At 41.8% G+C, this 22,105-nt stretch overlaps 1 protein-coding gene across 1 annotated transcript in view; it reads left to right on the forward strand.

Annotated features, from left to right (window-relative positions):
• The window catches only part of MREG (melanoregulin), a 63,160-nt gene extending 49,609 nt beyond the window's left edge, over positions 1 to 13,551 (forward strand). Inside the window, exons 3-5 of the mRNA XM_037016437.2 lie at positions 9,714 to 9,804; positions 11,056 to 11,219; positions 11,739 to 13,551. Of these exons, the coding sequence (XP_036872332.1) occupies positions 9,714 to 9,804; positions 11,056 to 11,219; positions 11,739 to 11,873 (390 nt within the window). The 3' untranslated portion in view covers positions 11,874 to 13,551. The remainder of the gene's footprint in view (positions 1 to 9,713; positions 9,805 to 11,055; positions 11,220 to 11,738) is intronic.
• Positions 13,552 to 22,105: the final 8,554 nt, after the last annotated feature.

Consider the following 22,105-nt stretch of genomic DNA (forward strand, 5'->3'; position numbering starts at 1 on the left):
GAATTCGGTGACTAATTGGAATTTGGAAGGTGGGACTGAAGGGGAGTGGCAGCAGGTGACCAAGGCGGGAGCATAAGAGGGAAGGCAGGGGCCTGGGGGTGCTGCGGGGAGTCTCATTTGCTTTGTTGAGTGGCCCAGACAGCTGCCCATCCGTGAAGAGACGTCCAGCAAAAAGGGGGAAACTAAGCCCTGGAGCTGAGGCTTGGGGTCAGGGCAGAAGAAGGAGACTTGGGAGTGACTGAAGAGAAGCAGGGACAGCAGAGGCTGAGGCATTAGGGGAAGTTATCTGCCGGGAGATAAGAAGGCCGGACACAGGGTCTCCGAATAGGACTGTGGGAGAGGAAGGGCAACAAGGGGAACCGGCTAAGAGGGGAGGAGCGGGAGGGACATCAGAGGAGGCTGTGCTTCCGAGGCAGCTGCTCTGAGTCTCAGACCTACTGCTCACTGACGCCAGGCGAGATCTGGACCTTTCCTACCCAACGTGGGGACGCTGACGTCCACCTCACGGGGTGGCACCTAGATACAGAGTGGGCACTCAGTAGACGCTTATTCCTCTTCCCTTCCCCACAGAAACCTGGTGGGGCATGATGTTAAGAAGGGGGTGGCATCAGGATTCAGGGCTTTAGAAAAGGTGGTGGTCTTTGGAGAGAATGATGAGATGCCCCTAATGGGTCACTAGTGAGAAGAGGAGGTGCAGGACGTACCTTAGCATTTCGGTGGGTGGCAGATCTGAGGGAGGCCGATTGCCAGGGGCTGGTGGGCAAGGGGGTGAGGAGAAGAGTGGGTGGGAGCTCCTCTGCGAAGCCATTTGGCGGTGAAGGGAGGAAGGGCTGATGGTCAGAGGGAAGGGAAGGAGGATCTCATGGCTGCTTCTGTCAGTGACCCAGCTGTCTTCTTAAACACGCCAGCCCCGTCCTTCTCAAATCCTTTCCTTGGAGCTGGCATAGGAGGCCAGGCTTTGGGTGCTTTGTTCGGAGCTGCCGCTGATTAGCTCTGGGAGGAGGAGGCTCATGTGAGTCGGTGTAACTGGTTTGTCACACGAGCTCTGAGAGGCTGTGGCTGAGCTCTGGTCAGGCATTCCTGTCATCCTTCGGGCTTGCGGGCACGGGGCAGAGGGCTGCAGGCCCTCCGGGGTCTTTTCAAAGGACAGGAGGACAATGTACTCAGCTTCCTTTTGGAAGTGGCAGGGCAAGACAGGCGTAGGGAGCAGAAGCAGACCGTAGTTAAGTATGAGAACCCCTGGGTTTTCTCAGTCCCGAAGCCTGGAGCAAAGTTTTGGAGAAGGGTGGGATGTTTTCCAGCTCTCTCTGCGCAATTGACTTTTCTGCTCAGTCTTCAGAATCGCAGACCCCTGCAGCTTCTGCCACCAGTCAGCGCCCAACCTCCTGCATTTCCAAGGGGGGCATGCCTTTGCCTCAGTCCTCAGAGAGAAGTGGGGAGAGATGGGCAGGAGCGAGTGTGGGGGGAGAAAGGCAGGGGAGATGGAGAGGGGTTGAGGTCCTTTCCACCTGCCCTTCAGAGGGGAGACAGAACTGAAGCCCCCAAAGGTAGGACTGGACCACTGCACACCAGCATGTTGGCCCTTGCGGATGTCCTCCTGGCATTCGGCAGCATTCTTGGCTAGAGCCTAGGAATACTTTGCCTCCAGAAGAGTTCTGTTTTCTTCCAAGACTCTTTCTTAGTCCCACCTCAAGTAGGGCTGCCGAGGCTTCAGGTTAGTCTCCTCGCCTCACTTAACGCTCTTTTTCCTCTTCCTCTTCTTCCCGTCCTTCCCTCCCACCTTGCTCACCTGCCCCCTCCCTCCGTGTTCCAGAGAGGCAGTGTGGGCAATGGCTCCACACCTGGACTGCCAGGGTTTGAAATCAGAGGCTTCACTTACTTCCCTGGGAGAGTTGCTTCCCCTCTCTGAGCCTTTCTGTCTGCATTCGTGAGGTGTTGTAGTAACATCCGTCTCATAGAGTAACATACCGTGTTATGAGAATTAACAGTAAATACATGTAAAGGACTTAGGAGCCCTGCCTGGGAAGTAGTAGGTGCACCATAAATACTATCTACCTGTCTGTCTGTCTGTGTATCTATCTGTCTACTTTTTTGTAAATACCTTGAAATCCTTTTTGGATTTTGTCAGGTGATAAGAAAAAATATATTATACTGAAAGAGCCTATAGAAATTAAATTTCTATAAATTATACATTATATGGTGTATTTTTATTTAAAGTATTTTTATCTTTATTCTATTTAAAGCATTTAGAGTTCCAGTGATGGAGGGCTGATTATCTTACAAAGTCTTCGTTCTGAATAGGAAGTCCTTTCTTACTTTGCTTTCCTGTGGCTTCCATCTGATTGGCTTCGTTCTGCATTTTGCAACTATGTAAGAAAAGAGAAAAGGAATTCTCCTGCATAGCAACTGTTTAAGTTTAAAGGCTGTTATACTGTACTCGCAAAGTTTCCGATTTGCAGATCTGTCAACCGGGACACCGTGACGTTGTTTCTCAAGCGCTTCATCTTCCTGGTGCTCGCCTCCCGGTTGCACCACCACTGGACACAATCCCTCTTCAGGCAGTGGCCCAATTTCTGTGCAGAGTGTATTGATTACCATTTCCTTTTGCACAATACTTCTATTAATGTAGTACAATATCACATTAGTTTGCGGGCTTCACTTCATTCCTTTAGGGCAGGGTCCATGGGCTGTTCATTTTTGTAAGCCCAGAGTTGTTTTGGCATAATGCCAAGTGCCCAGTAAATGCAGGCTGAATGCCACATTTTGGGTAGATTTGGAGCTTTTAGTTTATTCAAACCCTAGGCCTGTCTTTCACATGAACTGCTGTGTAGGCAGGTTCTTGCAGCTGGTACTCCAGCTGTGTTCATTTTTTCAACCAAAGTGTAAGGTTTCTTTTTATTTATTCCCAATAAATTTCAACCAGTAGATTTTCTCATAGGCCTTATTTGTTTTATCTTTTGAATTGTAATTCTCTCATTCAGTATTAGCCATCCCTCCTCCTTTTGTGACCTTTGACTTCACAAAGTCACTGATAAAAATGCTGACTAGGCCCTGAAACTGAGCCCTGTCATGCATGACTAAAAACCATTCTCCAGACTGACATCAACACTTCTGAGTCCCCCCCGACCATAGCTGCAAAACCACCTGCTCTGCATTATCCCTTTCACATTTCTCCATGAGAAGCAAACATGAAAGAATTTGCTAGAGGATCGTTAATATCCAGATACTCCCTGTGTACTACATGTCTTTCTTTCATCTGATATTTCCCAGTACGTACAAAATGAACGAAAATGGAATTGGAGAAGCAGTCCATGTGATTTTACTCTTTTAAAGAACCTCTTCATTTTAAGTGGAAAGTAACATACGATGATGTGAATTGGTGATACTTGAAAGAAAAGAGGTAACAGCTATAATGTTCAACGATTTCATTTTAACTGAGAAGCTATCGCTTTCAAATAAAAAAAATTGGCTGCTGTTCACATTGTAGTTCCCGGATTTAGATATTTACTTTTTGTAATGCGACATTGTTATAGCCACAGTTGTATGGGGTCTTTTTCTCATGTCCATGTTGAGTTGAAGTGGAAATTACCAGAGGGATGTGTACAGTGACACATATGGGTACTTCATACTTTTTGATGGTGATGTTAGGAAGAATGAATAGAAACCAAAAAGTTTAAAGGCATTTTCTAGCTTAAAAGCACATTTAGGAAAATGCTGTCATTTTATAGGGGACCATTTTCCCTAAAACAAATATTATAATTCTGTTTCTCTCTAGACCAGAAAAAGGATCTGAAACCTATTCTGATACAGAATGAAAGCTAAAAAATACTTTTAAGTGAAAAATACAGGATATGTATAGTGTGCTACAATTTATGGGAAAAATGGAAGGGCATTGATAACATTGATAACAATAATAAATTGATAACATTTATTATTTGTAGAGAGGACATGGGTGACTGAGGGATAGAGCCTTTAGCACTTTTTGAATTGTGAATCATATTAATTAATGTATTACCTAACTTAAGTAACCAAACAATAAATATATATGAAAAAAGAATCTGGGCTGGGGAAACAAGAAGAAGTCATTCTTTTATTTTATTTTATTTTTGTTTTTAGGGCTTTTTTTGTTGTTCTTGGGCTTTGGAATTAGATTCACTTAAATTTGAAATCTGGTTTGACCACTACTGGTGGTTGAACATGGGAAAAGTAATTACATTAACTTCACATAAAATTTGGGAAAGGTCTTCTCAGCTGGCTTTTTATGCAGATCATATATAATAAAGACTACTTCTTAAAGTTCAGATTGTGATGATCTGATGGTAGAGTATGGAATGAAGAATATGGGGCAGACTTAAGCCTACATGTGAACATTTTCCTCCGAAGACAGTTCTCACTATCCAAGGGAGACAAAAGACAAGATCTATCCTAATGTTCGGGTTTTAGCTTTTGAAGAGATTTTGGCTCAAAGTTATCACAAATCAGAAGTTAACTTTGAGCTGATTATTCTATCCAGCCAGAAGGATTCAATATGTCTTTGTAAGTAAGGGAGTTAAGTGGTTAAACCAATGATAGACCCCTCTCTCCCGGATCTTTGGAAGAAATTAACCAATTAGATAAAAGCCACCTCCTTTCTCCTCTTATAAGAACAGCCTTACGAGAGTGAGGAGCTCTTCCCTGATGGACAGAATTCAGGGGAGGCACCATAAAGAACCCCTGGATCTAGAAAAGGATGCTTATATCATATTGTTTGCTTATGTCACTCCTGGACAGAAAGATTGGGATCCAGGCAGATTAACATTGCATCTCTGTACGCCGTGTCCACCTCCAGCTAAACAGGTCTATATGCTGAGCATTTTCCCCCAGGGGCTAGAGGTAGGAAAACATTAGACTAATATTTTGTGTGGTATTTACAGCTTCCTTTTAGTATGATCAATGAGTGGCTTTTGTAACATAAATCTTTCAGATATAAGGACCAGGAAAAGACCTCTAGTTGTCTAAACCTAAATGGAATTGGCTTAATGAGAATTCCAGAAGTAGGACTGACTTCAGAAGAGACTTGACTCTGCGGTCCAGGATGTCCTTAGGCAATGTATCTCTGTGATTCTTGTATCTTTGTTTTCCTTTGAGTGTTGATTTCTTCTTAGGCTGGCTCTTCTCAGGGTAGTAAAAGTTATGGGAAAAGTTCTAGATTTTGTACCCTCACACCACATTGTCCAGAGCAAGAGGGAACACCACTACTGATTGCTCCCAGAAGCCTGGAGGATTTGCATCTTCTTGGATTGAGTTGGGTTATATTTCCATCCCCAAGCCAGTGGGATATGCTGATGACTCAGGTTCATGGAGTTAATGAGTATACTGGCTTAAGCCAACCCAAGCCCCTTCTTAGAGCTGGGAATGTAATTGTTCCCCAAGGGAAAATGTGGGTGAACTTGACAGATTGATGGGGAAAGGGGAATAGGGATGTTGGGAAAGCAAACACCAAATTTCTGCCAGTGGCAGAAATACTGGTTGCAGACACATCAGGTGCCCCAGTGTCCATATCACAAACAGAACCCAGCTTAAGTTTGGAACGGTGAGGTGCCAGTCCCAGAAGATACATCATGATTGGTGCAAATATTACTACTAATCTGTTCCCCCATTTTTCCTGCCTTCCTTGCAATTACAGAGAGAAAAGCAGAAGAGCTAACATACTGTTTTCCATAGCAGAGAGTATAAAGGAAGTTAAAGTTGATATGTGAGAAACTGGAAATGTAAGCCTAATATTTGGAGTTATAGAGGTAGATACCAGAGGAGAAGGACGAGGTTGTGTATAAGGACGAAGAAGAAAGGGAGAGTGGGAGGCGGCTGGAGGCAGAAGAAATGTTCAATGGAAGTAGCTACTTCTGAGAAAAAAGTGAAGGAAAAGAGAATGGGAAAAGCAAAGTTTCAGTTTTTTTACCCTTCTGTTCTCTTTGAATTTTTCTTTATATGTGATTCTATTATTTTAATAATTAGAAATAAATTAATCGCTTTTGAAGTTGTTCCTAAGAGTTTGAGATGTTTTAAAAACATGTAACTAATTGTTACATGTCTTTAAATGTATAATCACCTATTTCACAAGAAATAAGTACATTTTAACTGTCGGTTTATCCACAGCCTCACGATGACATAACATAGATAAGAATAAAGTGTTTCAATTTTGCGCAAGAGAAAATGACCCCAGGAGCTTAAATCAGAACTCAAGGTCAAGGCCAGCTCGTAGGATCAAGCTGGAGAACTAGCTGCTGATGGTTGCAGGAGTCTGAGCTTGTTCTGCCTTTTGTGTTGTTGCCTCAACTTTCTTATCTAGTAGCTCTAATCTGATTTGGCCCACAGCTAGAGAAGAGGAAAAACCTCAAGAATACAGCCATAAGCATCTTCAGTTACTCATTTTCAAGCCCATAGGTTTCAGTTTGACTTGGTTCCCAGGTATCTTGGGAAACGATTCTGCACTATTTCTTTTATTACACCTTTGTTAATGTACTCATTGTTAAAATTCCCAGCCAGAGCCTCTCAATGAACACAACATATTATTTCTGAAATTCTGAGAAAACACACAGATGATCACTTTAGAAAATAAGACTTTAACTTTTGATGTCTAGGAGATTCGAGTTTCAACTTCTTTGTGAAGAATGTTTAACTGATCTTTGTTGTTTTCAAATTATTTGTCTAAAAAATTGTTACATTAAACGTTGTAGAAGTACATCACAGACTTGTTTTCCTCTAATACTAGGGGATAGTTGTGTTAGTTTCTTTAATTGGGGGTAAGATTTTGTACATCACCATTATCATTTGCTGCTTTTAGATTCTGTTCTTTGGGGTCATGTGTGAAAGAGGAATTCACATTCCCCTCTTGCCATTTATTTTATCAAAAGCCTATTCTTATTTTATCAAAAAATCCCACACTTCTACCGGCTTTGGAGCTAAATTTTCCACAAAACTTCCAGATACTTTCATATATGATTATTACTGGCTATTCTGTCAAAAGAAGACAATAATAGTAAGGATATATGAAATGTATAGTTTCATTCCAGTTATCTTAACACAACTCTTAGCATGTACAAGTCATTCAATGTGTCATTTGTGGGGTCCATCCTTAGCAGATTTTAAAATGTCACATTCTTGCTTCTCCATCAAACACTATCAGAGGAACAGACACTGAAACTCAATGAAGCTGCATAACAGTGTTGGCATTTAGAAATAGAAAATAACTGATAGATGGACAGCAAGAAGAGAAAGGTTAAGAAGTCTGAAGCCTGGATGATCCAGTGATGAATGGGTCTCTGAGAAAACAGAGATTTCCTTGCACTTCTTAACTAAGGAAACAGGTTCTGGGGGATCAGCCTAAGGAGCTAAAAGAAAAATTGGCAGAGACCTTTAATCACAAGCCAATGAAGCCACCTAGTGGTTTGTTACATAATTCGAGGTGTGTAACTGCAGCCATTCCTCTGTGGATCGTGTGGGTCTCCAGTCACGTGTGATTAAGAGTCTGGTCACTTTTCATTTAGTCCAGCAAGGAGTTCATTTTCATTAAGAATAATCACAGCATTTCTCTGTGTAGTATTTTATTTATCTGTGGTTTTCTTTTTATCAAAAAGGACTTAAAGCAACTGACATGAAAACATAGCACAAACTAGAATAGAAGATGAGAAAGAAAACAAAGACATCAATGAAGACATAAAAAGTAGTAAGATTTTTGGTAATTCAAAAATGTTTACTAAATCCTATAGATTTTCCATGAACGGACTCTACATTTTCAGCTAAGTGTGGCAACTGATCACTTATAAAATTCATGATGTCCAAAGTGATGACAAGTTTTTAGGAAAAGTAAAAATACCTGATGCAAAGGGCAGAGAAATTTCTCTTTTGGAGGTACTCAGAAATGAGGTTCTGCAGAATATAATGTTTAATGTCCTCAATTCTCATAACGGAAATCATCCTGAGTTTTGGGCAATTATTTCTGAATCGTGTCTATGTTGCTTTGGAGGAGCATGTGCACCACTTTCCATTTTCAGGGCGTGTGTTAACACATTTGATCCTCATGTTAAGCCAATGAGGTAGGTAGTATTATCCCTGGGCTGCAGGTGAGGCCATGGTACACAGCAAGGTTATGAACTTGCCTGAAGTCAGGCTGTTCATAGAGAGTGGGAGCTGCATCTGCACCCAGGCATTGTGGCTCTAACACCAACGCACTTTTCCAAGGTGCAATGTACTGAATGGTCAAGTTAGTACAGGAAAGCCCCGCCAATGAAAACACTATTTGAGCTTTTCCCCCCATGTCTTATACAGACTGGGGGGATTATGTAGCTGTGCTTCAACATGATGCTACAGATGAGGTCAGGGTTGCACATTTCTGAGATGACTCAGTTAACTCTGCTTTCTTCCAGGGTCACAGATTTTCTTCCTGACCCCAGTCACCACACACTCATGGACATACATGTATATACACACCTTCAGTCAAAGAAAAAAACCAAGAAAGTGTTCTCAAATTCACCACTTACTGACTTCTAGAAAATAGCTGAAACTCCATGTCCTTTTGATGGCATATCCTCAGATATAAGGTCCAAAATGCCATCATAACAAAACACACTTGATTATGCTAGTTTTTCAAAGTGATATCTATAAACGTTTGTGAATGAGAGCTAAATTGATTTCTTTTAACCAGTCATGAAAGTTGATTAGCAATGAGCAAGGCAAGCCTTAGAAGCAACTCTGTAGGGAAATATTGGCATCATTCAAACATTTTCAGCTAGAGGAGTCAAAATAGCATACAGTTGAGTCATAAATTGAACATTCAGAATGATGTTTTTTTAAGCTGTGCATTAAGGTAGTTGTGTGGTTAATGTTTTTGCAAAGAGGAAAAGGTATACTCTATAAAATGTTCCATAAAGATAAGTCTCCTTATAAACAAATTGCCATGACATTTAAAAGAAATGCTTAACTCAATGAAGATTCTAATGCTCCTGAAAGATTTATGTTCTGTTTTGGAACCACCATGATAGCCTACTACCCATACGGTTGAAGTTTTCAGAATGATAACCCTTTTAATAGTGCTACAGAGTGTTTGAAAGATTCATTCTATCATGGGAACATAAAAAGAGTGATCCTGAGCTATGATGAAGAAAAGACTGGCTGGGAATCAAGAAACTTGGGATTCCCAGGTGTGCTTTATTTTTATTACAAAGAAGACAGAGATTCTTTGTATGCCATTTTTGTCATGAACTTTGGAGTCAGACTTGGATTCAAATACCAATTCTGATACCTATTTGCTGTATGAAATTGGACTAGCCAGTTAACCTCTTGGGGCCTCAGTTTCTTCATCTATAAAATGGCTTTAGTAATACATGGATTTTTGTTAGGTGCTCACTGTATATTGTGCTTTTACATGACAGTCTTAAGTCGAATATTCACTATTGTTATTCCCCTTCACAAGTGAGATCACGGCAGGCAGTCGAGGGAATAGGTAATGTGAAGTTTAATTAGGATAATTTATGCAGTGTGTTCTATCACCTGGTACTTAGCAGGCTTTCCAGAGACGGTAGCCGTTGCCTCCATCTCACCCATTTCCTCTTCTTTCAGATAAGCTTTGAAGATTAGTAAAGAGGGAACCACATGTTTAAATAGCTTAAGTTTGGGAATTAGATTGAGGCTCAGGCTAAAGAGTAAGAATAAAACTGAATTTTATTTTCCTACAGGAGTGGCAAAAGCTCACTTATGACATCCATGTCCTGCGGCAGATCCGAAGGGAAGTGAGGAATAGATGGAAACGCATTTTAGAAGAGTTAGGTGAGTGTGAAAGTGACCAGAAATGGTCAAAATAATAGTTGTGATCATTCTTCCTCTTCACATTCTCCACCATGGTTTTTATAAAAGACCTGCCAGTAACTGAGCAATTAGGCCACTGTGTACTAATCATGTTCCCAGTCCTGTCTCCTTAGATCCTCAAGCATAAACACGCGATATTTCTGTTACCACCCGCCCATGTCTTGAGGGTATATTGTGCCATGATTTGCTCCATCTGTCCTCAGTAACACAGGGCGGTGGGATCATATGGGCACCATTGTATGTTTTTGGCAGTGTACATTGACTGAATTAGATAAAAGTGGCCACTTAGGTAATAGCTTTATCAGATGAGGCAGGTTGGGAGAAACACTCTGTAAGAGAGTGTAAATTCGGTGTAGATTTTCAGAAAGGCTAGAAGGCAGAAAAACTTCAAAGTGGGAGAAACACCTGCAGCGTTAGAGTAGATATTGGGTAATGGTTTTTCTTAATTCTGCTGGAGCTGTGATACAATAAACATGGCCCTCACATTATAAAATAAGCTTATTTTAATGTTTAAAAAGTGGAGATCAGTTTTGAAGTCCTTAGTCCTTCAGCTTGGAAAGAGAACACGTCACCTTGGCATCATCTTTTGAAAAGTGGCATGCCAAGTTGCTGGCCCCTATTGCTTTAGGGGAGATACAATGGGATGGGATGAACCTCTGCCCTCTTTACTCACCCAATATTGCTGTAATTTAATAGTCTCCTTTTTACAATGTAAGTTATTCCAGGCAGGTTTAAATGTATGAGTCCTTTATACACCGTTGGGTAAGTATTTTAACCAGCTAAACATGGTGTCCCGGGGAAGGGAATCTGGGGTGTGGAGAAGTAGGGGCCTCTAGGCCCCCAAGCCACAAAGGCCATAGGAATTCTGGGGACAGCGGAGGAGGTGTAGAATGGGGAGTTGGAGGTTTTCAGTTGGAAAAAACAACAGCAGCAAGCAGTCAGTGGGTGATTATCTGAGACTCAGCTCTGAAGGAAAGGCAGCCAAGGGAAATTAATGAAGAGGAAACATCAAACGAATTTTAATTAAAGACTGCCAATCACACTGAGCTGGGAAGCAGCCCCAGGAACGGTGCCTGGGCTTGAGCTTTCCGATGTGTGTTCAGAATCCACTCTGGGTCCCTTCTGAGCCTCCTGCAGGGACCATGCTACAGCACAGGCATTTTCCTGTGACTACTTTTAAGGAGAGATACATTTTTTTTTTTTTTGCCTTAGGTTTTCAAAAGGAAGCAGACTCTTTGTTGTCAGTGACTAAACTGAGCACCATCAGTGATTCTAAAAACACAAGGAAAGCTCGGGAGATACTGTTAAAACTGGCTGAAGAAACCAATATTTTTCCAACCAGCTGGGAGCTCTCGGAGAGATACCTCTTCGTTGTGGTAGGTGGTTGCATTTTTTCATCTGCCCTTATTTTGCTTTAAATTTTTGCTTTTCTGTGATTTCCTATACTCAGCATTCCAATACCACCAGCAATCTTAGGCACTGGTTTCCTGTGGCCAGAAGCATCCAGTTACCTGGAGACCTTCACAAAATCCAGATCTCTGGACTGTGCTCGTACCCACTGAGGTTTTGCTTGTGGTTTGAGAATCTGTACTTTTCATCCAGGTCTGCTGCACAGTTAGCTTTTTGAACCATTTGGGTGTAGGTCAAAGAAATGTGAGAAATACTGTTTCTATAACCTAAGATGGAAAAAAGAATTTGAAAGGACTTGAAGAGTGGTGGGATGGTTGTTGGGTATTGTGAGGAAAGGATGAAGGAGTGTCTCTAAATTTGTCAAGAAACATTTAATATGTGTTTTACTCGCTCAGTGTGATTTCTAGGGTGGGTACTGTTGTTAGATGGGATTGGTTTTCCCATCATCATGGGGAAAAAACATTTTTGTTTTAATCTTTTGGCAGGACCGTCTCATTGCTCTTGATGCTGCAGAAGAGTTCTTTAAAATTGCCAGTCGAACTTACCCCAAGAAGCCTGGGGTCCCATGCCCAGCAGATGGCCAGAAAGAACTGCACTGCCTTCCATTGCCAAGTCCCTAAAGGAGAGGCCGGGAGGCAGAATGGGAATTCTTCCGCTGGAACCCAGCAGCCAACCAAAGTTGGGCAAATGCTTGGAGAAGAGAGGCAGCAAGTAGAGAGCTAGCTAGAAGAAAAGCGATTCTGATCTGCAAATATCTAAGGGTTTGGTTATGTGGTCTTCGTGAGAATGTAACTCTGTGGGGTGAAGGTTGCATTGAAACCCTCTGCTGATCTTGCATCAGAGTCAGTGGGATATTTCATCGTGAGTGATTAGATTCCAAGAACCGATTGCCCCCATTTTGGTTTTGGTTGTACAATAAGCTCTCACCACTAATCTTATTGGAAGAAAGAGATGATCTAGTTAATAAAACAATACAATTAATAGAGACAGCCATCATCGAGCCCAAATATGGATTACCAATTTTTAAATAATTATTAGAGGCCAACGCCAAAATAATACCAGGCATTACATGACCTTTCTTGGATTTGGAAGAACCTACAGAATCTTGGAGGTGTCAGAGGCATCATTGTAACAGTTATGATTATTCAGGAGTTTAGATGTGCCAGGAATAGGAATGTCTAGGGGTGCTGCTCAGAAGTGAGTTCCAAATGAAGTGATCCCGAGCAGAATCTCCTGCAGCCACATGTAGAAAGCTCTGTTCAGTTGTGGTACATGCATCTTAAATTCCCAAAATTCCTGATGTCTGGTTATCTCATTTTTGCATATTGTCCATTTCTACTCCACAAACCCTTGATATTTTATCCAGGATAGCATCTGTAAACCGAAACGTTTGCCTTCACTTCCTTCTCGTTCCCTTAATCTGTTTCTGGTTTAGCAGCTGAGAGTTGTACCTGCTCAGACTTGCAGACTCGTAGCTCCACAAGCAATGTTGCGCGAAAGAAGGTAACTGCTGGACTGTCTTCCATTCCGGACATGATTTTCAAAACGGAGCAGTGCTGCCAATACAACTTGCTTCTGTCTACAGATTGAGAAGTCCAGCTTCAAAAGTTACTTGCTACTTAAGCAAGGAGCTTGCCCAGGAATCATGGTTCATTTTATTGAAAAGGCTTTCAGAACTTGTAGGGCTTATCAGTAGGTTTCTGAGAACAGCAGCAATATTTTTACTTTTACAGTACTCTTCTGACTTCAGTTTAAGAAGTGACTTGTTTCTTGTCTGTCCAGTGGATTATGACTTGAAAATTTCCATATCCTGACTAGCTCTTTTGGTAGTGTACACAATGTTCAAAATATTTGTTATTTTGCAGACCAATTTAACTGACATGTTTCAGCAAAATTCTTCCTAGTTTTATAAGTAAGCTAAAAGTTTTATTTTTGTATATTTAGTGTTTAATCCCTCTCCTGTTTAAAATTAGGCTGCAGATAGTGTCCCTTATCTCTGTGGGCTCTTGCAAGGTAGACACACAACAGTGAAACAAACAAAAACAAAACAAACTATAAAATTAAAAAATTGAAAATCATAGTGTTTCCATCTCTGTCCTCAGAATTTGTGTTGTGTCTTTTTGCCTTTTTTGATGTCAAAATAGATGAGGTTGTTTGCATCTATGGAGAAAAAAATGTAACCATAGTCTATTTTTGATAAGGAATGAGTCAGGATAAGATTGTCTCTATTGCTATAAAAAACATGGACTTATCTAGGATATTTTTCCTTGCACAGAATTAAAAGGTTTCTGCATTTGATTTTCAGCTGGATATGTGTTGTGTTTCTGAGAAATAAGAAGAAACAGTTATTCTTTCTATAAGCCCTTTAAATTAAAGGATAAAGGAGCTGAGAGACAGATGGATTTAAGAACCTGCCCTCATCCTAAAGCCAGTCAAGGGGCAAATCTGTGCTCAAGTCTGGTGCACACTGCAGTGCATGACAGGCCCAGGGGTGACTGAAGTGATCACTTCTGAGGTCACAGGTGCTCAGCAGCATCGGGACCCACAGGTGTGCAGGTGGCTGGAGGGTTTTCCTACTTCCTAAATGTCTCCCTATTGGCTACTGTAGCGCTTCTCCAAGGTTCATATGTATGTAGGGCAATTTCAGTGATACGTGGATGGAAATTTTTATATTAATAGTTACTTATTTTAATGTGCACCAGGGGGAAAACCCTGTCATTAGCGGATCAAACACCTGATCTCCTATTTCGCAGATACTACTGCAGCGAACAGTAAAGTGGTTGTGCTTTCTTAATGGGGGCACCCAGGTAGGCACATGGACAAAGTGATAAGAAATGCATTGGTGAGGTGGCACCAGCATCCCTGAAAAGCCTAGTAGTAGCCCTGTAGGCCACATGCTGTCCCAGAAGCGGGTTCACTGATGGTGATAGGGATGGAAGAAAGTCCGGTGCTCCCTGTCAGAGCATAGTGGGTACGGTGATCATAATGAGTGGTCAAGTCTGAGGGGTACTTGCAGAGAAAGGTGGAGATGGGTAAAAGAACATGGCATCCCTAGGGCAAAATAGATGAGTACCCAATAAAAGTATTGTTCAAGCTATGCCATCAAAAGATTTCAAAGATGAATGATCAGGATATAGGTAGGGCACAGCCGCCTTAATAAAAAGTTATGACGTCTTGCCAAGTTTCCAGAGCTTCGCTATTTTCCAGAACCAAAAACCACTGACTGAAGGAAAGACTGGATCCCCAAGAAGGAAAACTTTGTGACATCACTGCAAATGAATATGGCAATGACTCCTTTACCGCTTTCTCAAAAGGATCTATAGTCATTTACTTGGATGCCTGTACAGTGGGGAAAAGAGTGTATAAAGACACTCAGAGGATGTGGGACACAAGGTCCAAGTTGACCCTAATACTCCAGGACAAGAGGTTCATTATAGTGGGACTTTTAGGATGGGGGCATGAGGGATTCATAAAATAAAGGAAGTCCTATGCCAGGTCTAACTCACAGTAGATCCATTGAGTCCATGGATCTACCAATGGTCATCTCCCCACTTCCAGAATAAATTATTGGGCTGAATATATTAGGGACTTGGCAGAACCACCATTCATTTCTTGATGTTTGGACTTGTTTCCCAGTTATGAAATGAGTAGTAGCTGAGATAAGTGGTTATCTAGACAGACATTGGCCTCCATCATTTTTGGAAGCAGGTGTTACAAATGTGTTCAGGTCAGCAGTGCTCAAGGCCTGCAGCCCATTTGTCCTTTGTCTACCTGCTTCACAGACCTGACACTATGGTGTCCAGTTTGGTTATCAGAATATTGTGTCTGAATGAAACTTTCACTCTGGTTGCTTTCTAACTTTCATTTTAAGTGGGGTGGGTCCTGAGAAAAGAAAGGGTGACTTCTCTGGGATTATAGGAAGCAAATACATAATTCCTGGCTAAGAAGTGTCATATGTTTAGAAGAATTGGGGCTAAGATTTGCTTTCATATCATCCAGTTGCAAGATTATGGGGAAGGAGACAAATGGCCTTCACCTTCCTCTTCTAGTAGCTGAGATCACTACTATTTTCTAAAAGACTGGACATTTGATGAAAGGTCTCATTCGATTTCTAGTCCATTTTAAAATATGAACGTCATGCAGAAAATTTTATAATAGAATAGTCAACCATAGTACTAAAGTTCTAATACAACCATCATAACACTTTGGGAGGTTTTACTCTCTTTCATGTGCATATTTAACATTTATATATACAATTTTATGTCCTGATAATTACATTTAGGTCAGGGGTTATAAACTCAAATGTTTCCAAGGGTCACCGGGTAGGGACTGTGTATCAAAGGGGATTATGTATGCCTTATACTGAAGGGAACAGTTATTACTCAGCTCCAACGAGTTTTTGTTAAGCAAAAAGGCTCAGTTTTGTCAGTTGTTTTGATTTTTTGACAAGATCCAAACAAACAGTTTGAGGTAAATTTTAAAAACATCTTGTTAGCCAAAGATATATATATGAACTGACAGTTTACCACATCTCGCAGTTTGTAAGCATTTTCTGTTACTAAAGAGCCTCTGAGGGCATCATTTTTAAAAGTGGCACAATATTGAATTGAACAGATATAACAAATTTTGCCATCTCTCACCTATTTAGAGGTCATTTCCAATTTTTCTCTGCAATGAACATCACTGCATATTGCTCTGTTCTGCATTCTTAGTGGGATTGCAGAATCAAAGTGCATGAATATTTAAATAATTCTTTATGTACATCATCAAATATTTTTCAAAAGGTTTGTACCAGTTTATGCTCTTTCTAGCAGTGATATATGAAAACATAGTTTCACCATATCTTTGTCATCATTGGGATATATACTAGGAAGAAAAGGTACCTCTTTGTTGATTTAATTTGCACATATGTCTATTAGGGTGAATATTACTCCATATACTTGTTTACTACTTTTAGTTCTTTTGTGACTTACCTATTCATTTCCTTTGTCCTTTGTCTAAGGGGAGACTCCTGTTTAAAAGTTTAACAATGTCAATCTATGCAACAGCCAGGTATAAATAAACATCAACACCTGCTTCACATCTAAAACATCTGTTTTATTGGGCTTTTCTTTTCTCTACTAGTCGTCAGCTTTCATCCTTGGGTCTCACATGGCAGCATCCATAACAGAGGCAAAATGAATTGAAAGGCATCTTTAAATAGCCTTTGATACTGGCTGGGTCTCCTTAATTAACTTTGTGGGATATAATTCTCAAGGATTAAGACTGCTAAAGTTTTACACCTGTATTTTTATAATTAGTTACTGAATTATTAGTTATGAGTTATTTTGAGTTTACAAATAAAAGCCTTAATGCTGGGTATTAGTTGTAAGACTAACTCCTAGCTTTGAGATTACAGAGTCAAAATTGCAGAGCTCAGAAAGATCTTACAAGTCATTTATTCCAAATTGCTCATTTTGCTAATGTGGAAATTGAGTTCAGATTACTTTTCCAAAGTTACACATAACTGTCGGGTATTTGCAACACTCTACTACCTGGGTCTCTGATCAATTTTCTTCCATTTCCCCATTCTGTCTTCTTCGGAGGCTGCATGTATTACTACATTTTGCAATGTAATTTGACCCTGATGTAGTTGAAATCAGCTAATGAATGGCTGCATTTCCATATATTTATGTCAGAAATCCATTACAGAAAATAATTATTTTGCTTTTTCAAGTCTGATGAAAATTTTCCTTAGAACAGCAGAAAACCTTTATAAATGTTGGCTTTGTTACTTTTACTCCAAGAGATATGGTGGTAAATAGTGGGAGACAAGAAGTAAGGAAAATTGAATCACCATGTTTCACTTTATTAAGATCAAAAGGACACAAGTGGAGTCCAGAGATTTTATTAGAGATTACCTATTAACATCTTTACTGCAGAGGTTCAAATCCAATTTTGGGGCAAAACATTGAACTGATGATTTCTATCAAAGACCATTTGGTGTTGGCAAAATACACACAACAAAGGAATTGTCTGCTTTGTTCCAGAAGCTGAACATTCACTCTTTAGATATCCTGAACATCCCTCTGTGTTGAAGGGTCTGCATCTTTCTTTGTGGGTAGTTGAGCAGGTGGCCTGAAAGGTCTTTCAAACATAGCCTGGGGTCCATTTAGGCCTAAACTAGTTTTCAAACTTGAGGGTCCTGTTAAATATTCAGGTGTGTGGGTCTCATTCAAGATAGTATGATTCTGTAGGACTAGCATAGAGATGAAATTTTCATTTTAATAGATTTTTCATCTTAGAATAGTTTTCGATTTACAGAAAAATATATAAAGCTAGTACAGAAACTTTCCTTATGCCCCCACTCCCCGTTTCCCATCTTAAAAACATCTTACACAAGTATGATAGATCTATCACATCTAGTGAACCACAATTAATACATCAGTATCAGCTGAAGTCCATACTTTATCCACACTTCATTAGTTTTTACCTGAGCCTCCATTTCTGTCCCAGGACCCCTTCCAGGACGCCGCATTACATTTAGTTGTGATGCCTTGAGCGTGACTATTTCTTGGGCATCCCTTGTTTTTGAGGAGTGCTGGTGAAGTATTTTGTAAAATGCACCTCAGTTGGGATTTATTTGGTATTTTTCTTGTGATTAAGCTGGAGGATGACCCCAGAGGTAAAATGCCATTCCCGTCACATCATGACTTACTATGACAGTGTTTGCTTTGATCATCTGACTGAGAAGCTCTGCAGTTTTAACCCCTGCTCCAGGAGATGCTGATGCAGGTGATCTTGGAACACATGTGGAGAAAGACAGGAGGTAGTGTTCACTTTAGAATTCAGGCATGTAGGAGGTATCTGAGGAGTTAGTGGTGGAAGTAAGGGTTGGACTCTGCTGCAGCAGAGAACCCTGCACTTGTCTTATGCAACAACAAGTCTGGGAATGGATAGTCTGTGCCTCACTGTGTAGTCCGGCCTGCTTCTGCTCCTCATCCTTAAATTGTCTTTATTTCTCATGGCTCCAAGAGGGTTGGTTGCTACCTGCGGACTTAGCTTCTACATCCAGTGAAGGAGCAGGTGTAAAATAAAGAAACAAAGGGCATATTAGCTGTACCTGACGCTTTTTTTACAGAGTTCTATTTATAAAGTAGGATTGGCCAGAACCGGTCCCTAGGCTAAAAGGGAGTCTGAGAAGGTGAATAATAATCACCTGGAAAAAAAAGAATCCTGTGAAAAGCAGGCAGGGGGATACAGCTGTTGGGTAGGCAATCAGCAGTATCTGCTTCAGGGGAGGGGCTGCTGACCACTTACCGCTGTTCTGCAGAGAGTTCACTCCCGCCATCCATCCTTCCTGCGACTCTTTCAGTGGTTTCAAAATGCAAATAGGTTCCTGTCCCCTCCTGCTTAAAGCTATATCCCTAGGAAAAAGTCCCAAACCCTAAACATGCCCGTGAGGTCCTGCCATTTTGGACCTTGCTTGTGTCAGACTCCCTCTGCAGGCCAGCGCCCGTGGCCTCCCTTGGGTAGTGTGGGCACACTCGGCTGCTCGTCCACTTCACGGCCTGCGTGCCGTCCCTTACCTGAAACACTCTCCAGCCGTTGGTCCTCCGTCTCCCTCTGAGCGGGTTACTGCTCCTCCCGCCTATTCATCCTTCAGCTCTTTATGTTTCAATTCAATATCAGTGCATCAGCCAAGCCTTCCCCAACCCGCAGACCAGGTTAGGCCCCACTGTAATTATGTAATCTTGTATCATCATGCACTTTTCCTCCATGGTTAAATAGCCGTCATTTTGAATCTATTTATGTGATTATTAGATCAATGGTTGTCTCCTCCACAAACTGCAAGCTCTATGAAGCAGGCAGACACCACATCTGTCTTTGCTCATTATTCTTTTCCCAGTGCCTAGTGGACTGGCTGGCATGGAAGATATTAAGTAAGTACTGGCTGAGAGAATGAAAGAGGAAAGCCTGATCCTGAGAGAAGAGAGAGTCAAGAGGCACAGTTTGATGTAAGAACAAAGGATAGATGATGGAGGGGAGGCTTACTGAGTCTAGCTCTGTTTGTCACTGACCTTTTCCTTCTCCTTTACCCCTATGGGCTCACACCTGACTTTTAAAGCGAGACACTGAAAGAAGAGGAAAAGACAAAACAAGCTGTTTCCTGCATCCCTCTTGGGACACTGGGAGGTGCTTGAGGTCTTGGCACCAGTGACACTGACGATGGCATGAGATGAGCCATCTGTGTGATGCTGTGTCTTCTATGGCCATGGCCGTCATCCTCATTGTGCTGCTTGCGGCCGCTGCTGTGAGAAACCATGCTTTCACCATGAAGATTGGTGGCACCCCAGGTGGCCAAGGGGACAGTTCATCTTAGTGGTTAAAAGCACAGGCTTTGACTTTCAGAGCTCAGCTTTGTCAATAATAAGGAGGACGACCTTAGGCAAGTTGCAGTTCCCTCGAGAGTAAAATGGGTAAAATTCTTGTTATGAGGCTGAACTGAGCCAATCCAGGGATATTGATCAACAGCACCCCGTAAGGCTCCGTGGCGTTGGCTCCAGCTGGGGTCCCAGATTGCATCAGAACCTGAAGATTTGGGAAGGAGCTTAAAGGTGGAAATTGGAATTCCACAATGAACTGAGAAGAAGGCACAGAAATTTTGTTTTGTGATGGCTTTTGAAACTTTATAGCAACTTCCAAGCTGACATGGCCTGAAAAACAGTTTCACACATGAAGACAAACCTAAAAGGGGTGGAATTTAACATTTTTCTTTCTTTTTACTGCATAACCTCAGGAAAAGGCATACTGGTCCTAAGACTACAGCAGTGCCAGGAAAATTACCGGCTCTTCTGAGGATTTTGTTGATGCCGGGCAGTAGGTGGGTCTGGAATTTAGAGGGGATTCAGCAGAGTTGTTGAGAGCCAAGCGCCCTGGAGTTGGATTCCTGAGCTCTGAACTGAGTTTGGTTGTGTAAAATTGTGGAGTTTACCCAACCTTTGGTTTCTTCCCCTGCAAATAGGAGAGGTAAGACTATCAAATTCACAGGAATTTTTTGCAAGAATTATAAAATTAATTAATATAAGGTGGTGGCTCTCAATGGGGAAAGGGACTATTTTGTCCCTGAGGGGGGGTATGTGGCCATGTCTGGGACAGTTTTTCATTGTCCTAATTGTGGGGCATGAGCTCTTGGCATCTAGCTGGGGGAGACCAGTAAGGCTGTGGAATTTCCTATAATGCACAGGACAAGGCCCTACAGCAAAGCATTTTCCAAACTGGCTGAGTGCTGAGTGCTGAGGCTGACAAGTCCCACAATGAGCTATTGAGAAGAAATCCTGTCTTGTAGAAACTGCTTGGTGTCAGTTCTCGTTAATAAACTTCGAGTGGGAATGACGATGCATTTGTCACCATAGGGCTAACCGAGAGCTTGTGCTGAGTGCTGCCCAGCAATGTTCTGCCACGTTGTCATTCCAGATAATGCCTTGTTTGGACCAAGTGAAGGGGACCCAGAGGAGTTTTTATTTTGTTTTCTGATTAAACCGTATATGTGACATTTCAGCTGGGGCTTTCACTTTCTTGTTTAGAAGGCGCTTTTAATTTTGTGATCGAGAAAAATAGGTGGCTTCCAACCATAAACATGCTGATCTTTTTGGATAATTTGGGAAATGCTCAAGAAGGCTCTCTTAGAGAATGAAGTTGCGAATGAATGGATAAATACAGAGAGAACTCCAAGGCCCAGTGGTTTAGGACTATGTCTCAGGCAGGCCTGAAGCATGGGACTATTAGGGGATGTTGCTCTGGAAAATGGACCCTGGGACCCTGACCATTGACTTGCTTTCTCTAAACCTTTAGAATTTTCCTTGCATTGTCATGGGTTAATTGCACCAAGGGGAAGACAGGTGAGCAGCCCTGGGAAGGGGCCAGGAGTAACATCTCCCAGAAAAATGGCAAACAATTTCTCGATGGATATGATGTCAACTCATCCAAAAATGTGCTGTCACCAGCGAGGATGAGATGTGAGGGTAAGGGTGGGGCAGGCACCTTGGTTACTGTAGGAAGAAAGGGAAGCTTGTCTTTCCTACTGGAAAAATGCTGCCAAGCCTCCTGCTTATAGCTTTCTGTGTTAAGTAAGTTACATCTCTACCTGGATTAAAGTACCTTGCCTCCTCTGCGCAGGTCTACAGGTATCTTTTTGTCAATTGTCACTTATAGACAATAGACCTAAGTTTAAAAGGCTTGTGCTGGGAGGACCCCGGGCTCTGCAGAAAAACCTCCAAACCTGTGGGTGGGTGGGGCAGAGGTAATGGGACAAAGAGGCAGTGCAGAGGGGCTGTGGGGTGGGGAAAGGTGAGAGAAGGGTGGGGTCCTCAAAGGCTGAGTGACTGGGGAGCCAGTTCTTCCAGTACGCCCGCTTTCAATAGAGCAGCTGTATCTCATCTATTTTTATCTGAATTTATCCATACATTAATATTGTCATTCTAAATAATATTTCATTTTTCTCCCTAGCATTCTACTGGTAGTAAAATTGTTGAAAATCACTGGTACCTAGAGATAAAAAATAGCCCCTCATTTATAGAATATAACAGATGTGGATAAAATGAAGGTTCCTGTGGCCAGGATTCTCACCTGGCCCTGGTGTGGGCACTACACATGTATGGGCAATGTGTTGTTATTGACTCTATATAAAGAGCTCCATGCAGTGCTCTGGGCGACATGGTGGCATGACTGTAAGGCTGCAGGAAAGCAGAGCAGAGGCTGGAGTGGTGGCAGCGCTGAGGAGAGCTGTGCAGGCAGAGAGGCCCAGAGGCAGAGACACCCGGAGGCAGAGACCAGCTTGCTGCATGCAGACTAGCTTGAGTGGATGAGATTT

This window comes from Manis javanica, chromosome 12 (genome assembly GCF_040802235.1).
Source record: "Manis javanica isolate MJ-LG chromosome 12, MJ_LKY, whole genome shotgun sequence".
NCBI classification, from domain to species: domain Eukaryota; kingdom Metazoa; phylum Chordata; class Mammalia; order Pholidota; family Manidae; genus Manis; species Manis javanica.